The 19,196-nt window shown below is 38.3% G+C and overlaps 1 protein-coding gene across 1 annotated transcript in view; it reads right to left on the minus strand.

Moving 5' to 3' along the window:
• The window catches only part of SMCO2 (single-pass membrane protein with coiled-coil domains 2), a 59,685-nt gene that overhangs the window by 18,807 nt on the left and 21,682 nt on the right, over positions 1–19,196 (minus strand). The window contains exons 4-5 of the mRNA XM_027844315.1: positions 6,963–7,120; positions 1,696–1,845 (exon numbers count right to left, since the gene is read on the minus strand). Of these exons, the coding sequence (XP_027700116.1) occupies positions 1,696–1,845; positions 6,963–7,120 (308 nt within the window). The remainder of the gene's footprint in view (positions 1–1,695; positions 1,846–6,962; positions 7,121–19,196) is intronic.

Genomic DNA, 19,196 nt, shown 5'->3' on the forward strand with positions numbered 1-19,196 from the left:
GAATAGTCTGGAAACTGTCACAGCTATCCATGATTCAATTCTCTGTGGCCTGTTCCAGGTTCGCTGAGGCCTGTTTTGCCTGCACACTCACGCAGAACTGCATTCCTCTCCCAGCCCGGCGCAATAGACCTTTCCAATCAACCATCCAGGTTGTCTTGGGCTGGAAATATGCTTCATTCTGTCTTTTTGTGGGTTCTGCTGCTGTAAATTTGTTTCACTCTGTCTTTTTGTGGGTTGTGCTGCTCTAGAATTTGTTTAGAGTCATTTTTTACAGGTATTTGGAGGGGTTGAGGGGAGAGCTCAAGCAAGTCACTGCTTTTACTTCGCCATCTTGGCTCTACAAATATTTTTTAAATGTTTATTGTTGTTCTTTTCAATATTTGGTAGTAGGAATTTATAGATCATAGTGTTATCTAGGCATTATTCTTTCTTACTCCTTCTCTGCCAAAGAATAATATCCCTCAATACTATTCAGGTACATATCACTGTCAAGGATAAATCCTGTATGCTAGTAAAGTCAACAATCCTTTATTAAGAACTCACTATGTTTCAGTCACTGTGCTAAGAACTAAGGATACAAAGAAAGACAAAAAACTGAGGTGGGGCAGGGTTTCACTTTAAGTGAATGAGATTGTGAGTGAGATACCTTGAAGAGCTTCAGAAAATATTTGAAAAGTTTAATTTCCCCTTTCACCTCCCCCCCCAATTCTCTCTCCTATGAGCACTCTGGCAAGTGTTTCTATATAATTTTGTTATTTCTTAAAGCCATTTCTATTTCTTGATTTCGTCTCATTGAAAAAAAAGCTTATGGATCATAAGTGCTTTGTGATGCATATCAATCAATTAATTCCACATAGGAACATGTAAAGACAGCTAGATGGTGCTGTGGATAGAGTATCAAGTTTGGAGTCAGGAAGATCTAAGTTCAAATTTGACTTCAGACATGAAGTAGCTGTGTAACTCTGGTCAAGTCATTTAACCCTGTTTGTCTCAGTATCTTCATTTTACAGATAAATAAAGTGGAAAATGAAATGGCAAACCACTCCAACATCTTTGCCATGAAAACCCTAAATGGGTCATGAAGAGTTGGACACAACTGAAACAACAAAAGTGTAATGGAGGATGTTATTGATTAGCTAGAAATGCACAGAATTTAAATGGAACAGAGGTCCTTGGTTAAAAGGAGAGGATTTCATCTGGCTTGAGTTTTATTAATAACCTTATAGTAAACAAAATGACCAATATGATAATTTCACCCCTAGACTACTCTAGTCATTGTTGAACCCAAATCAGGTGATTAGCATGTATGCAGGTGAATCAAGGAAGCTCTAGCCTCCAGCTCAAAAGAAGTAGACTAGGGGCATGGGAGTCAGGCTCCAACATAAACCTCTAAACTTCTCCAGATAACAACTTACTGGTTACAATAGGATCACAGAATCAGGGCTTTAAAGATAGAAGAGACTTCAGAGACTGTCTAAAGAGATTCAGTATTTTTAATATTGAATATGCAATAATATTGAATGAGCTTTTGAAACTTTTAAATTAGGACTTTGAAAGACTATGTTCTAACCTCTTCACCTCAACAGACTTGCAAAGCTTTGTATAAATGACTAGTTTTAGACTTAAGGTGTTTTCATCATCACCAAGACAAGGAATGTTCCCACATAAAACATTTAGTGGAGTACATTTAATTACCTTTTTACTGTTTCTTCTGTTGCATTTATTTTTTGGACAATTATATCATTTTTCTCAATCCAGTATTTGTGATCAATTATAAGTTCTTTAACTTGAAGAAACATCCTCATCTTCCAATAATTTAGTTTGTATGACAGATTCTCTTCAATCCTGCAGAAATATTGCTTTGATCAATCAACATAATTGGAAACATTTATCTTTAACCTTTGCAGAGGTTTATTTTTCTCTTCATTCTCTGTGATCATAGAATCTGTCCTCCACTCCCACCATCTAAATGGACCTGATAGATACTTTTGACTAGGAAAGAGGGCTGATTTTTTAAAATATTTTTTCTCTCCCCAAATATTTAATTACCATTTTAAAAAGCTCAATGAAACCATTTCTATTTTTTAAAATATTATTCAAATAATTTCACTGATCTGATTTTTTAAAAATTTCAGAAGGCCTAGAGATCATTTCAATGAACGCCCTGTTTGTTGAGCTATGAGTTGATATAATATTCTGGAAAACAATTTGAAATCTTATTAGAATAATCACTAAAGAATTCATATCCTTTGGCCCCTTATGTGTCCAAAGAGGTGTAGGACAGAGACAAAGATTCCATACATGTCAAAATACTTACAGCAACACTTTCTGTGAGAGCAAAAAATAAAAACAAAAAGTTGGAAACAAAGTTGGTTCCCATAAATTGGGAAAATGGCTTGAAAACGTTATGGCATATAAATGTAATGACATATTATTACATCATGAGAAATTACTGCTATCAAGATTTCACAGAAACTTGGGAAAGATATATATGGTGTCATCAGAGTAGAGAACAAATGTAGGAGAATAATTTACAAAGTGAATACAATAATGCATAGGTAAAGGAGACTAAAGAACATGAAATAACTAATACTGACTTCAAAGGACAGGTAGTAAAGCATACCTCTCTCCTCTGGGCAAAGAGGTAGAATAAAGTATATGCTGTTAGACATGGCCAATGTATTGGTTTGTTTTGCTTAACAATATTTCTTTGTTTTGGTGGAGGGTACTATCAGAGAAGGTACACTGGGAGGTGACATCAATAAAAAATTAGAAAGTCATCAATTAAACTTAAAAAAAAGAGAGAGAGAGAGATTCTAGTGGGGAGGGGATGCTGTTGGCTGTGGGCACTGATAGGAGGGCTGAGTTCTTGGCTCTGGTTCCAGGCCAGAGGGGAGAACTGAAAGTTACAGCCACTGGAGGGTCCTCAGGGAGCAAGAGCATTTCCAGCACAGGGTGCCTAGGGGTACTAGCTTGGAGGGGGAAAGGGGTGCAGAGGTTGGGCCCTAGATAAAGCTCAAAAAATAACAGTAAGAAGGACTTGAGGCTAGAGGCACCATCCTCCACATCCCAGGACTAGAAGTGATTATAATAACAAGCTGCTAAAAATAAAAAACAAAAACAAAACAAAAATGAGCAAGTAAAGGAAAAAGAACCCAACCAACCATAGACAGTTACAATGGGAAGAGAGAAGACTGAGGTTTGTCTTCAGAGGAGGATCCTGAAGCAAAAAAGAAAAAAAGCCTCTTACTTCACAGAGGAATGTCAAATAGTTACCTGCCCAAAAAAGAATTCTTAGAAGAACTCAAAAAAGACTTTAAAAATCAAATAAGAGAGGGGGCAGCTAGGTGGCACAGTGGATCGAGCATAGGCCCTGTAGTCAGGAGGACCTGAGTTCAAATCTAGTCTCAGCCCAGATACGTGACACTTACTAGCTGTGTGACCCTGGGCAAGTCACGTGACCCTGGGCAAGTCACTTAACCCCCAATTGCCAAAAAAAACAACAAATCACCAAAAAAATAAACAAACAATCAAAAAGAGAGACTGAGGAAAAAAATTTTTTTAAAAAAAGAATAATCCAAGAAAACCAAGAAGATTATGAAAAGAAAGTCAACCAACTAGAAAAGAAGATCCAGAATCTTCAGGAGGAAAACAATTCTTTGAAAACTAGAACTAGGCAAGGGGAAGCCAGCAACATTATAAGAGACCAAGAAATAATAAAACAAAATAAAAAGAATGAAAAAAATAGAAGAGAGGGTGAAACATCTCATAAGGAAACAACTGATCTGGAGAATAGACAAGAAAAGAAAGCATAATAATTGGACTACCTGAAAGCTATGAGCAAAAAAAGAATAATAGAAGAAATCATTAAAGAAAATTGCCCTGAAGTTTGAGAACAAGAGGGGAAAGTAGAAATAGAAAAAATCCACTGATCACCAACTAAAAGAGATTCCAGGATGAAAACCTACAGGGATATCACAGCCAAATTCTGAAACTCCTAGGTTAAGGAGAAAATATTATGAGCAACAACAAAAAAACAATTCAAATACTGTGGAGTCACAATTAGAATTACACAAGACCGAGGAGTGGCTACGCTAAAAGACTGCAGGTCTTGGAACACTATATATTGATGAGCAAAAGAACTGGGGTTGTAGTAAAAAATATCATACCCAGTAAAGTATAATCCTGAATGGAAAAAAATGGATATTCAATGAATTGACAGACTTTCAGGATTTTGTCACAAAAAGACCTAAAATTAATAGAAAATTTGACATACAAGATCCAGGAGAAACGTAAGGTAAACATCAAAGACCAATTACAAGGGACTCAATGAGGACAAATTGTTTACTTTTTATATGTGGAAATGTAAACCATATGCCTGATTGTCATTAGTAAATGGGTAGTTTGACAGAAAGATTGGGGTAGAGCTGAGTATGATATGATTCTAAAAAACAAAATTGTGTAGGAAAAGGTAAAAAGAGTAATTATCTCATACAAATGAGGCATGACAAAAACTGATACAGAGGAATCAGACGGGGGGGAGGGCTAGTAGTGCTGGAATCCTACTCACATCAGGTATGGGTTAAAGAAAGAGCAACATGTACATTTAGAAGGGTATTAAAATCTTCTAAATTTATAAAGAAATAAAAGGGTGAGGGAATAGGATAAGGTGGGGTAGAGAAGGGTGTGTAGATTAATTGGAATGGGTTAAAGAGGGAATAACTTTTAACTAGAAGGGTATAAAAGTCTTCTAAATTCAGAAAGAACAAGATGGCAAGGGGATACGATAGGGGAAGAGGATAAGGGAGTATTGTTAAAGTGTAAAATGGATAATTTTGATTATTTTACATTAAAATTTTCTTGGCCAATTAAAACCTATGCAGCCAAGAATAAAAGGAATGCAGAAAATTGGGGGGAAAATCTTTCATAGACAATCTCTCAGATAGAATGTGATTGGGTTAGAATTGCGATAGTGTAGGAAATTATCAGTTGGTTGATTTAGAAAAACATGGAAAGACTTGGATTTATGAAGGAAGAGGCTATTCACATTTGGAGACAGAGATGACAGGTGGAAATAAGCATATGTGAATATATGTGTATGTTTATAGATATTTATATATATGTATGCATGTATACACATATTCACACATACATATACATATGTGTATGTATGTATACTTAATTGTAGTCTTCTTTGGCAGGGGAGGGAGGAGAAAAACAAAAAGTGCCCAGTAGAGAACAAAAGAAAACCTACAAAGAAGCAAAGAAAAGTTGGACAGCTTTGAAAATAATATGTAGTATTTATTATATAGATTTTCTTGAAATGGAAATTTATTGCTTTATCCTCTCTTATGTTCTGCTGTGTACGTGGCAAAAAAAAAGACTGTCAAAGCCACTTGTAGGATTTTCTCGAGTAGTACACAAGTACTATTTTTTTCTTTCTTTTTTTTTTCTTTTGCTTCACAAATGTCAATTTTATTGACACTAGCACATAACTGAATAAAATGATAGCAAAAGTGTTGAAACTCATCAGGTAGAATTGGTGAAACCAATTTAAAAGGCAATTTTTAAAAGAAGTACTATATTACTCTTTATAAATCATATAAGAAAAAACATTATTACTCCAGATCTGATTTACAAGAGAAATTCTGGTACTTCCTTTGTCTGATATCAACATTACAAATGCTTTAAGCATAGGTGAAAAGCAGGTTTCATTTATTGATGTTTAGTATTAAGCTTATAATAAACCATTAAAAATTACAAACCATAAAAATAAAAACGCTAAATCAGTACTTATATTTCATATAGCATAGTATACATGTATGCATATGCATATATATTTCTAAATAACATATTATTTAGAATTTATTTAGAGGGTGAAGATCATAGTTCACCCACAACATGTGTGCCACGAATTGAACTGGTGAGAGGGAAAGGATTTTTCTCCTCATGATCCTTTTACCCTGGCTCCAAGAAATGGGTCTAGGGATGTTTGTCTCTGTTCTGTGTTGCTTTTCCTCAGTTTCAAGTTCTGTAAGCAATCCCCACAGACCCAGGAGTTTGAACCATGGGGATGACCTTGGAGTCTGGATTGCAGATGGGATGATGCAGCCAACTAGCTAGCAAGGAAATCCCAGAAGAACCAAGGTCCTTGGGACTTGAGCCCAAGGCAAGTTTTAGACATTAAACTGGGACTAGGAACCAATTTAAGCTATAAACCTAATCCCCTTCCTCTCTCCAAAGATCGAGGTGTTTTAAGGGAGGAGAGGGTATTATGCCTCCCATGTATTAGGGGAGTAAATTTGTATATTTGTGATTAAGCCTTCTGAAATAAATATTTCTATGTAAAAGCCAAAAATCAAACAAACAAACAATGCTTTAAGCACTCATGAGTTGATGACTTTGGTTGTGACTTTCTTCAATCAGACCATAATTACCCAGCACACATGTAGGCTGACCTACAGCCTTTACATGGTCCCTTGGATTAAGAAGAGGTTCATATTCTGATGAGATGAGTTTTAAAGTATATCAGATGAAACAACAAGCAGTTATGTAAGGGATTTGTATTCATGACCGTTCGTTTTTGTTGCCTGGTGTCTTGTGTCAGATAAGACAAGTATCAGCACAGTGAACACAGCAACAAGACTTGTTAGAATGGGGACTGGGCAAAAAGGAAAGCAATTGGCTGTTGGACCATGCCCAACAAACAAGCATGATGAAAATACCTCATTTGTTTGGACGCGGAAAATAATGGTGAAAAGATTTTCTCACAGAGAGGTACATGCTGACATGAGTACTATTTTTCAAAGTTAAAGTTCTCCTAGATTTTAAATGCTGTTTTTTCCTAAGTTTAGATCTAAACCATAATACCAAATTTTTTTCCATGTAATTTTTCTACATAATTATGTTCTCTGTGCTCCAAAAAAATTGTCAAGTATTCTGTTACATTTCTTAAGACTTACTGGTCCTGTTTATAAGAAAGAGGGTCCTCCTCTGACAGGAGTAAAGAATATGCAGGCAGCAGAGGCTCTGGATCCTGAGGTTTAGCATCATTTGACTTTTGCCAGTTGTGCTGGTTTGGTTGAAACCCATCCTTCTCAGCATTCATACCCAACATTTCCTGGCATTGATTCAGAAAAGAATTGCACAGGACAGAAATTAGGCCTGTCAAACTTCGTGAATATTAGGGTGATTACGCAGTATGCTTCCTAAAGTTGCACACTGTACAAATAGAACATTTTAAGGTAAACCCAGAGTACAGTTCCTTCCTCATCATTCCTCTCATTATAGAGAGGAATTATAGAATTTTAGGGGTGGAAGGCAACTCAGAAGCCATCTTGTCTAATTTGTGCTGTTATGGGAGAAATGTCTCCTCTCTGAATTCATACGGTGGGTAACTGCAGGTAAATATGTATTTGCCACAACACAGAAATTATGGAGGTAAAAATCTAGGTTCTATTATTATGCTGAAGCATAGGTTCAAGCTTCAAAGAAAACTTGAACAACCATGAGGATTCTGAAAAGGCTTTTTATAGGAAAAATTACATCAGAGTGACAGAGAAATAATTTTACATATTGCAATCTTATACACTCCTCTTAGGTCATAAAAATTTAAAGAGACAATAGATCCATAATCTCATACTTCTTCTATGTCACAAAAGTTAAACAACTTAATTAAATAGTCATAATCTCATACATCCCCTAAGGAAGTAAACTTTGTCAAATAAACTCTATAGGTAAACTAAGTCAAGTTACAGATTAAACTACATTTAGAGGATTCACAAATAGGCTGATTGAGGAGTCCTATGTTACTAAGAAGTCAGGGACAACTGAAATTCTTCCTCTGGCTTCTTAGCTAAGGAACGCGTAAGGCTCTTAAGTACATTTTTACATCCCATGGGACAGGTTTTGATCAGGAGACGTCAATGTCAACCAAAAGTTGCAGGAAGAATAAAAGGAAATCACAAATCCCCATAATAGTACTCTAACAACAGTGACCTCTCCAATACACCTAATAAGTAATCACTCAACCTTCACAGGATCAGGGATCTAGAGGCCATCTAATCCAATCCCCTCATTTTACTGAGAATAAAACCAAGGTTCTCTTGAAGACTCCAATTAAGGGTGAAGCTACAGTCTTTATATGGTGCCATTTTAAGGACCTTCACTAGCCTGGTTGCCCTCTTCATAATGTTCTTCTAGTTAAATGGTGTCAGACTCAAAAAGAAATTGGCCATTAAACCACACATAAGGAGCCCTGTAGGCTGCACATTGGCTTAAAAAGCCACTTATTAATATTATCTATGTTTTAGTGCATTTTTATTTATTTTGTTAAATATTTCCCAATTACATTTGAATCTGGTGCTACAGCAATGTGGTGGGTGCCCCAGAATGAAACACAATACTCCAGACGTGGCCTGAGCAGGATAGAATATGATAAGATTATAACCTTCCTTATTTTATTCATTCATGCCTCCTCAGTTTGGTGTTTTACCATCTCCTATGGCTGTCAGGTTATATATACAGTTGGCTCACTTTGAGTTGCTGGTCCACTAACTTGAGTTGCACTGATAATTCATTTCTACCTTTTTAGACAGAATTGTCTATACACAGCTTCCTCATCCTAAAAATAAGTTGATTTTTTTTGGATCAAAATGTAGCATTTTGCTATGAATATATTAAATATTAAATAGATATGAGGACACATTGCAGCTTGGGTGAAGGTGTAACCTTTAAGAACTTGCCTAAGATGAGTAATTGACATAGGAATTGAACCCAGGTTTCCTGACTGTCATATTCTGTGCTCTGCGATGGGAAATGAAATTCCACTAACCATGAAGCCAATTAAACTCTAGAAATACTCTACCACCCTGAAACTCTAAGGAAGTGCTCCTCTTCCTTTCACGGGCACAATTGTCCCTCTGTTGAATGAGATAATATATCCCAGAAGTCTTTGGAAGTAGATTCTGTCCTTGTCTATCCTCTCAATCCTGAAATTTGCCCCAATCAGAGTAGGTAAGGATTCTCTGGACTGTATCTCCCAGATTTTAGGACAAAGTATGTATGCACGGGCAGACTTCCCTGGGACACAGGTATCTCACAATAAGAATCTGAAAGTATACACTTAAAAGTGTTTTTAAAATTATATAGCACTATACAAATGTGTAGCAACTTCTTACTGAAGGAATTGCAGCACAGCTTGAATGAAATCTTTAATAGGTTATGATATGAGGAGGAACTGACATTTCTTAAGAGGAAAGAAGGATGCAAGAGTAAGGAGGGATGGCCCTAAGCACAGACCCCTACAGAGAGAGACACCAAAGAATCAGACAGTAGAGGTAAGTAGCACCCACCCACTTCATCACAGCATCCTTAACTAAGCAACTTCAGCAGAGGGAGAACGAGAAAGACAAGAAAGAAAAAGAGGCTGGGGTGGGGAAGGGGAAGGGTAGCTATACAGGGAAGAGACTGTAGCTCTCTGTGTTTGCCATAACAACAATAGTGATACCCGTACTTCTTTGTTATGGCTCTCTTACTGAGCCAGTATCCTGATTCCTTTATTTCTTTTCTTTTTTCTTGTAAAGCTTTCGGGGTTAAGTGACTTGCCCAGGGGTTACACAGCTAGAAAGTGTCAAGTATTTGAGGTCGGATTTGAACTCAGGTCCTCTTAACCCCAGGGCCACTGCTTTATCCACTGTGCCAGCTGGCTGCCCCTATTCCTTTATCTCTTAACAACAACAAAAAGTTTGTTCATTTTCTATATTGGCCAAGTACTTCCAAAAAAGAAACTAGTTTCTCTAAGATATCATTCGGTGTGTGAAGGTGTGTGTGTGTCCTGCCTTGGCAGGGATTAAAAGCAGTAACTGAGGGAGGCAGTGGTTGCTCAGGGACAGAGAGAGAGGAGAGAAGTTCTGTTTTCAGTTTCTAGGGCTACCATCTGGGGACTAGAGATGAGCCAGAGATTTCTATAGATACCTATTATTATAGTTCGCCAAATTGGGAAAAGTTTAAGTGAATCTGGGTTCAGACACAAAATGAGCCAACAGTATTCTGGTGAGTAGAAGTCTGGTAAGTAGGGAAGAGTTAGAGTAGATTTCCACTGGCCCCAAGCAACTCTCATCCCATAGGTCTCTTTAGATAGGTTCAATTAAAGAACCGCTTATCTTCCACTGAGGTGGAGTGGGGGTATTAGAGGAGAGCCATGCCTAGGAAATGTCTGAAGGGGGGAGCTAGGAAATAGCGGCTCAGCCTATTCAAGTGTGGGGGTCAGAGTGTATCTAGTTTTTCTCTCCAGTTAAATAAATCCAATCCCCACTTTTGTTTTAAAGGTTATTGTTATTATTATAATTATCTTAATCAAATTCTTGAATATCTACACTGTGAAATCTTACCTCTATCCTTGGAAGAAGTTTGGTCCTAAATTCTTGAGCTTCCATAAAAGTATTATTAAACTAAAGAAAAGGGGAAGGTATGGTAAATAATCCTCCATGAAAATATGATCTTTAATGTTAATTCAAAATATAGCCAGTTAAGTCTCCTGCATAACTTGTTCAATGGGATAAAATAGTATAATTAATGAAATTCAGTTTTTAAAAAATAGTATATCCAATAGTTATAAATTCTTCTCCCACAAAAACTCTGACTTTATTTATTTAAAATCAGTAAAATTAATTGCTATAATAGAAAACATTGAATCTGGAGCTAATAGACCTGATTTCTGTTCCTGGCTCTTCCACTAACTAAGTATGACTTAAGTAAACAACTTAATCTTTCAATGCCTCAGTTTCCTCATTTGTAAAATAAAGGGGATTAGATGATCTCTAAGGGTTTTTTTCTAGCTCTAAACCTCTATGATTCTATGATATGAAGAAGATATGTCTATCTTCTTAACTGATACTATTAATGAGTAGCAAAATTATCAAAAGGTAGGAAGTAAGAGGGAAAAGAAGCAACATTTGGGATGTTGTACAAATAAGAAAATCAAGAGATGAAATTCAACACTTATGAAATACCTGCTAGCTGTATTAAACATCACACTAAGGCCTGAGGGAAGTGCAAAGATGAAAAAAGGAAGAGTTTCTGTCTTTATAGAGTTTATAATCTTGTAGAAGAGTAAGCTATGAACACAAGTAACTATAGTTATATGCAGAGGAGATGGTATCTGACCAGTCCTCGTGCCCAGTAATCTCAAAATGTAATCACAGAAAGTAAGGGGCAGATTATTGAGATGTTAAACTAATTGAAGAGATGTGTCTATGACTTGTATACCTTAATGAAATATGGAAAAGTTTGTTTGATTGGATGAGAAAGCACAAGACTATTGGTTGGACTCTTTAAAAACCTATACTCACTAGCTTTGGAAACCAACTTGGGTAGAAGTCAGCAGTTGAGGAAGAACCTGACCCCTGAGAGAGATTCACTCTTGGGGTGGGGGGAGAGAAGAGGGAATTTCTCATTCCTCCCCTGCCATCAGTTTTGCATCTGAGCCACTCACCCAGTTTGGGACTTTGTCAGTCACTCTGAGAGATTTTGAGGTAGAAATGAGGGTTTAGAGACACATAATCTTTTGTCGGACATGTACAGAGAAAGGCAATGACCTGAAGGGAAAAAAAATCAGTTTCAGGGACTGTGAGAGAAAAGATTCAGTGGAGAATTAGCCATGGCAATTGAGGGTTTGGCTGTGGAGATATATGTAGACCCTGAGAGCCCAGCTTAGCAACTTGCTGAGTAGAGATACTACACCCAGGTAGGGAGCTACGTGAGGACTCCACGAGATAGAAAGGACATCAAGACCCTATAGTACAGGAAGTATGAGTTATCTTGGCTATAAATGTTCCCTACATGTGTTCCCTGATACCACTATACTTTCTGAGTTTGTGCCCACTCTTCCCATGAATACTAGTGTATCTATGAGATAGCACGCTGCTAGTTTGTAGGGAAAGGGGGATTGGGAAAGGAGAAAGGAATGTTTTCTAGCTACTCTTCTTACTATACCATCTCAGCGTATGCCTTTGCTTCAAGCTCATTGCATCTCTTGACTATTAAAGGGGAGCAATGGTAGAGGTTCATGAGCTGTAGTTTTAGGAGGAGTACAGACCAACAGGGTAACCCTACAACAAAATGGTAGCCATCCTTTAGGAATTCTACCTCTAAGTGTGAGTGTGAGTTGTGGGAATATCCTAGAAGGGATGCCACATATAAATATGAAAATATGGAGGATTTAATGAAATATGCAGTAAGGGACTTAAAGGTGGTGACTGAATTTCTGTACACCTAAACTCCTGGTTGTGAGTGGCATTGTGCCTGTGATTCAAGCCCTGGAACATTGCAGAGCCTCCTAAATGAGATGCATAATCAGTCTATCAAAAAGCAAAGCACTATCCTAGGTGTTGGACATACAAAGAGAAAAACAAAACTGCTTCTGCCCTTAAGTAGTTTACACTCCATGAGGGAGGGAGGGTAAGGGGATGACAATATGGACATAATTAAGTGTATACTGAATATTTTAAAAAACAAATAGAAGTCACCTTCAAAGGGAGGACACTAGCTGCTTGAGGTGGGAATCATGAAAGGCCTTATATAGAATAAAGGTGTCAAACTCATGACTGGGCAGCAGATCCAACCAAATTAAAATATGTTTGAGAAATGTCTAAGAAAATAAATAAATATACAATCCAACATTGATAATGCTATTTTGTGGTTTTCTAGGTCAATATGTGACCAGCAGGGGTCCTTTCTATTTGAGTTTGACACCACTGATGTTGAGGGTGGTACTTGAGTTGAATCTTCAAGGATACAAGGGATTTCAAGAGGCAGAAATGAAGCAGGAGTGCATTCTAGGCATAGGAAGATGCCAATGCAAAGGAAGTTGTATTATGTGAAAGAAGTTCATTGTAGTAGAGCAATATCTGTTGAAGCTTTCTGCCATGTAGGTTAGGCTAGTTTTTCCTCTAAAAGTCAATGAAACCATCTTCTAGACTTAACTGGTCCAGTGGACCAAGGCTCACATAGTTGACATAGCTTTCTGCTTGCCTAATTACAAAACCCAAGGCACATAGAGTTGGAGTAGGGCAGTAGACTTGACATATGTTTCTGATCAGGCAGGCCACTATGGCAAATGGCATGCCACTATGGCAAATGTAAATGCAGGGTCACTGCCTGACTGAATATCTTTTCCATATTTTTAAATAAACCTCCTTTGGTTTAATGTTAGATGGTCTACAAGTGTCTCACCTTGTTCCAGTTCCAAACCTAAATCACCAGATTGCCCTGACAGAAAGTTTTCCTTGACCATAAAGGATGGGAAGGGAAATGAGGCTAGAAAAGGATTTCAGAGACAGAGTTTAGTTTATTGAATAGGGAAGTGACATGGTTAGACCTGCACATTACAAAAATCACTTTGGAGAGGGGAAAGACAAGGTGGCAAGACCAAGAAAGAGACTATTGCAAAATCATCCAGTTGAGAAGTGATGAAGATCTGAATTAGCATGGTGATCTATAGTAGAGAAAAGGGTCAGATGTGAGGGATGTTGAGGATGTGGAAAAGAAAACGTTTGGCAGCTAAATGGTTATGTGAAGAGAGGGAGATCAAAGTTGTACACCTGGGAGACTGGAATGCCTTAACAGAAATAAGGAAGCTTGGAAGAAGGATGAGTTTGAAGGGAAAGACAATGAGTTTTTATTTGAACATGATAAGTTGGAGAGATCTATGGAACATCCAGTTTGGAATTTCCAGTAGTCAGAGTTTGACCACACAGAAAAATCCAAATAGGTGAAAAACGTTATTGTCCAGACAAAGATATCAGTTGGGTGGACCTCATCCATTAGAACATACATCTTGCACTGATACTGAAAATAGGCAAAGCTGGGCCTAGAACTGAACAGGAGTAGTAGAGCAACCTGGATTGTCTTTGGGAAATTGTTAAGGAATTTTGATGGCTTTGTTTCTCCCTGTAACCAAGACCAGTTGTTTTTAACTTTAATCATGGAATAGAATTGAAATTGAGGGTCATTGAGGGTCATTCAAAGGGCAAGGAAAAGGCACATCATGGCAATAAACAGGCTGCAACACATTACAAATGGAGAATCATGCAAAAGTGGCATAAAAGATGTTATCAGAGAAATGTATGATCAGGGAAAAAAAAGATGGGCAAGATAGGCCAGACATGAAGATAGAGCAAAGGAATTGAAGGATAACATGTGTGTTCCATTGGCATCCATGCAGTAAGGCATAGGAGAACAAGTGGTAAATTTAGAATCAAAGGACTTAGTTTCAGATTCCGCCTCTGTCCCTTACTGTCTCTGTGTGAATCTTTCAATCTCTCTGGGTCTCAATTTCCTCATCTGTAAAATGAAGGGGTTGGACTAGACAGCTTCTAAGGTCCTTTCTTATTCTAAATGGTCAAATTCTATGTTGAGTAGATCCCTGTTTCAAAGGTATAGGAAGACATGGCCCAGATCCACATAGAATAGAAAAGCATGGATGAGTTGAGATAGCTGCACAGTTGGAGAAAGTACCCACACTGATGGAATAACAAAACTATACCTGTGAGAACCTATACCTTGTGTAGGCAGGTGGCAAGTATTTTCCCCATTTTACAGATTTGAAAATTAAAGCATGGGAAACTAATATTAGAGTTCCTCTCTGTGTCCTAGTATGGAATGTACTACACAAGACAATGTCAGTACTCATAGAAGAATGCTAGATTCAAAGTATAAAGGGGGTCTTAGAGGTCATCTAGTCCAACCTCCTAGCTCATCTAGAAATTACCCATACAACATTCCTGACAGGTGACCAATAAGGTTGCCCTTGAATATTTCTAATGAAAGGAAATGCCCTGCCTCACAATGTAATCCATTTATAAATACATGTTTGGGGTTTTACTGCAGGTTAGGGATCTAGCTCAATTCTCTCCCATCCCATCCCCCATCAATTAACCAATGCTTGTTTACCTGGACTAATTCTTTGTCAGTTTTTTGTATCTGTCCTTTAATCCTTATGATCTTCTCCTATTTAAAAAAATGATAAGAGTTTGTACAAGAAAAGGTTTAATTTCAGGGAAAGAAAAAAGGCTTTTTGTTCCATAGTAACAAAGTGGCATGTTTTAATGCAAATGTACCTTCTCATTCAATTCAATTCATTATGCATTTATTAAGTTTCTATGGGGTGCCAGACATAAGTAAGACTTTGGTGATGCAAAGACAAAAATGAAAACACTGTTTTACCCTCAAGGAGTTTACATTCTACAACATGTACTCAGAAAAGTAAATATAAATTATATACAATGTGACTTCTGGGGTGAAGGTTGGGAAGTCCTAACAAGTACGGTAATTCTTATAAGGGCATCTATAGGAAATGGTGCTGATCTGAGTCTTGAATTCCAAGAAGCAAAGGTGAGACATGGTGGGGACAGTCTGTGCCAAGGTGGGGGGGGGGAATGGGGGAAAGGGAGAGACAGGATGTCATGTACAAGGAACATAAAATAGGTCATTTGGGTCAGAGTAATATCATATCAGCCTGGAAAGATAGCTCAGAGCCAGACCAAGAATGGCTTTAAATGCCAAACAGAAGAGTGTGTATTTGATACTAGAGCCAGTAGATAGCAATAGCTGCTGAGTGCTGTGATCTGACTTGTACTTTAGGAATAGGAGTTGGGCAGGTACACATAGGATGGACTGGCCAGGGGAGAGAGACAAGAATTAGGAGGATATTTTGTTACTCCACATGAGAAGTGATGAGTGGGGATAAGCTTAACATCTAATAATATATGGTCTCTTAAGAGTCATGTCAGTCAGTCAATAAATATTTATTAAGCATTTACTATGTGCCAAGCACCCCACTAAGCCCTAGCGATACAACTGTCAAAAGACAGCCCCTCACAATCTAATCAATAAGCAAACAAATACTCTATTTACAAACAAGCTATATATAGGGTAAATAGGAAATCATCAATAGAGGGAAGGCACTAGAATTAAGAGGGATTAGGAAAGGTTCTCTGTAAAAAGTAGGATTTTATGTGGGGCCTGAAGGAAGCCAGGGAAGCCTGGAGTTAGAGATGAGAAGGGAGGGCATGCCGGGCATGAAGGATAGCCAGAGAAAATACTCCAAGTCAAGAGATGGCGTGTCTCATTTGTGGAACAGCAAGATCAGTGTCACTGGATCAAAACGTACATGGGGTGGGGAGAGGCATAAAAAGACTGGAAAGAGAAGGAGAACTTAGGTTATGAAGGACTTTGAATGCCAAGCAGTAGGTTCTATATCTAATTCTGGAGGTGATAGGGAGCGAGCCAAGTTTACTGAGTGTGGAGGTGATGTGATCAGATCTGTGCTTTTAAAAAAATCACTTTGGTAACTAAATGGAGGATGGACTAAAGTGGGGAGAGACTTATGATGGGGAAAACAGCCAGCAGGCTGTTGCAATAGTCCAGGTGTGAGGTGATGAGGGCCTGCATTAGAGTAGTGGAAGTGTCAGAGGAGAGAAGAGAGTATATTTGAGAGATGTTGCAAATGTGAAATCAACAGGCCTTGGCAAAAGATTAGGGGGAGGGGGAGGTAAGAGGTAGTAAGAAGTTGAGGAGTTGTGAGCCTGGGAGACTGGGAGGGTGATAGTACCCTAACAGTAACAGGGAAGTTTGAAAGTGGAAGGTTTTGGGGGAAAGATGAGTTCAGTTTTGACCATGATATGCTTAAGACGTCTACTGGACCTCCATTTTGAGACACATGAAAGGCAATTGGAGATCAGCAGAAAAGTTAGGGATAGATAGGTAGATCTGAGAATCATCAGAATAGAGATGATAAGTAAATCCAAGGGAACTGTTGAGATAATCAAGTGAAGCAGTATAAAAGGGGAAAAAAAAGAGGACCTAGTACAAAGCACATACACAGTTAGCAGGAGTGACCTGGATAAGGATACAGCAAAGAAGACTGAAAGGGCATGGTTAAATAGGAAGGAGGAAAATTGGAAGAATGATGTCCTGAAAACCTAGAGAGAAGGGAGGATCAAGGAAAAAAGAGTGATTGACAGTGTCAACGGCTGAAGAGAGGTCAAGAGGAGTGAAGATGGAGAAAAAGTTATTGGATTTGGCAATTAGGGGATTATCGGTAACTTTGGAGAGAGCAGTTTCAGTTTCAGTATAATGATGAGGTTGGAAGCCATATTTTAGGGGATTAAGAAGAGAGTGAGAGGAAAGGAAGGAGAGGCTTCTATTTTCGACAGCCTTCTCAAGTTTAGCTGCCAAGGGCAGAAAAGACACAGGATGATAGTTAGTGGGGTGGGAAGAATCAAATGCGTCTTTTTTTAAAGCTGGGGGAGACATGGGCATATTTGTAGGCAGTGGGGAAGAAGCCAGTAGGCTGGGAGAAGTTGAAGATAAGTGAGAGAATAAGGATGACAGAAAGGATAAGATAAGAGGATAAGATATTGAAGAAGATAGGATAGAATGGGACTGTTTGTGTAGGTGGAAGTGTTTGCCTTAGCAAGAAGTAGAGCCACCTCTTTGTATAAGACAGAGGTGAAGCAGGAGATGGTGGCAGAAAGTTTCAGAGTGATATGATACGAAGAACAGGGAAGAAAGCTTACAGGAAATGGCCTCGATTTTTAAAATAAATTATGAGGCTAAGAAAGAGGTTGGGGCAAAGGGGAGCCATGGAAGGTTTGAGAAGGAATGAAAACATTTGAACGAGTCACTCTGGAGAATGGGATAGGGATTTTATAAAGAAGGTGCAGAAAGATGGCCTAGCAGTAGTGAGGGCCCAGCTGAACTTGCATAACGTAAGTTTGTAGTGGACCCAGTCAGAATGGTTGTGATTTTCTCCACCTTAGTTCATCAGCGTATATGTAGGAATGAAGATGCTGGATAATAGGAGTCTTTCAAGGCTGAGGTTTGGCATGGCAGAATCAGTATTATGTCATAATCACATTGTGGTATGATAAGGGGACCAGAGACTCAAGAGAAGAGGATGGTATAGAATAAACTGGTTTACCAGGAGGGTAAGATGGGGGAAAGAGAAGAGAGTGACTAGTACTGGGGAGATGTCCTGGGAAAGAACTGAGGGGTTGAGGGATTAGAGTTATAGTGTGGATAAAGAACAGCATTTGGCAAGGGAAGATAAGGGGAAAGGTGGAAAGCAAATGCATTATGACCTGATGAGGGCATTTCAGAGTTCTTGAACACGGTGGTACATTTGTAAGTGACTGCAAGATCAAGGCAAGATCAATGACCATCTTTTTGTGTGGCTGAGGCAATCCATGGGAAGTGTCATGGGTAGAGGAACTGGGCAGTTAGGATATTTGACATAGAGTAAATATGTATATTTAAGTCCCCTAGTATCAGGGAAGGAGCTGGGAAGGAGAAAAAGATTGTGATCCAGGTACTGAACTCACTGAAGAAAGAAGGGGTATATCCTGAACGTCTATAGATAATAGCTACTAGGATTTTTATTGGGTGGAAGATTTGGATTATAGGGGACTCAAAGTAGATGTTACTTAGTGATAGAGGTAGTGGTAGATCAAGGACATGACAATGAGGATCATGGAGTATTCCAACTCCCCTGCCTCAACCAGTGAGCTGAGGAGAATGAGTAAAGTGAAGCCAGTACTGGAAAGGGTGACTAGGGAGGCTGTGTCATCAAGGGGTGGTCAGGTTTCAGTGACCACCAGAAGATGAAGATTTGAGATGAATGCTGGGTCATTTCCCCACTATGGAACAGGCATTTCAGAGGGCACAGTGGAAGGGGTGAGTAGTTTTTGGTTGGGACTTTGGGGTAGGAGAGTTGAGGGTGATGGGAAATAAGGAATTGGGCATAGGGGATGGAGAATGAAGCTTGAATGATGACCTAAAGGGGTTCAGAGTCATTGACTTGAGTAGGGTACGATCAAGTGAGAGTATGTTAATCATTAAGTTGAATGTATGTGAGAATCTCAGAGTTAACTGATCTTTAGTGGAGATAAATGTGATCTGCCAAGCTCTGAATTCAAAGAAGATACCTTATTATTGTTGGCTAAATTGTAACATGGCTTTCTGGAATTTCAGGGGCAAGCATCCCATGGAGCTTACAAAAGAATTCATTTTCTCTATAAAATCAAATTTATATGCTTTTCTTTCCAGAGGTTATATTTTCATTTTTCTTTTCCTCTCCCTATCATTTCTCCCTCATTTCTAACTTCCTCACTCACTTCATAGCCACCTCCTTTCAT

This window comes from Vombatus ursinus, unplaced genomic scaffold (genome assembly GCF_900497805.2).
Source record: "Vombatus ursinus unplaced genomic scaffold, bare-nosed wombat genome assembly UNPS02014941.1, whole genome shotgun sequence".
Taxonomy (NCBI): Eukaryota; Metazoa; Chordata; class Mammalia; order Diprotodontia; family Vombatidae; genus Vombatus; species Vombatus ursinus.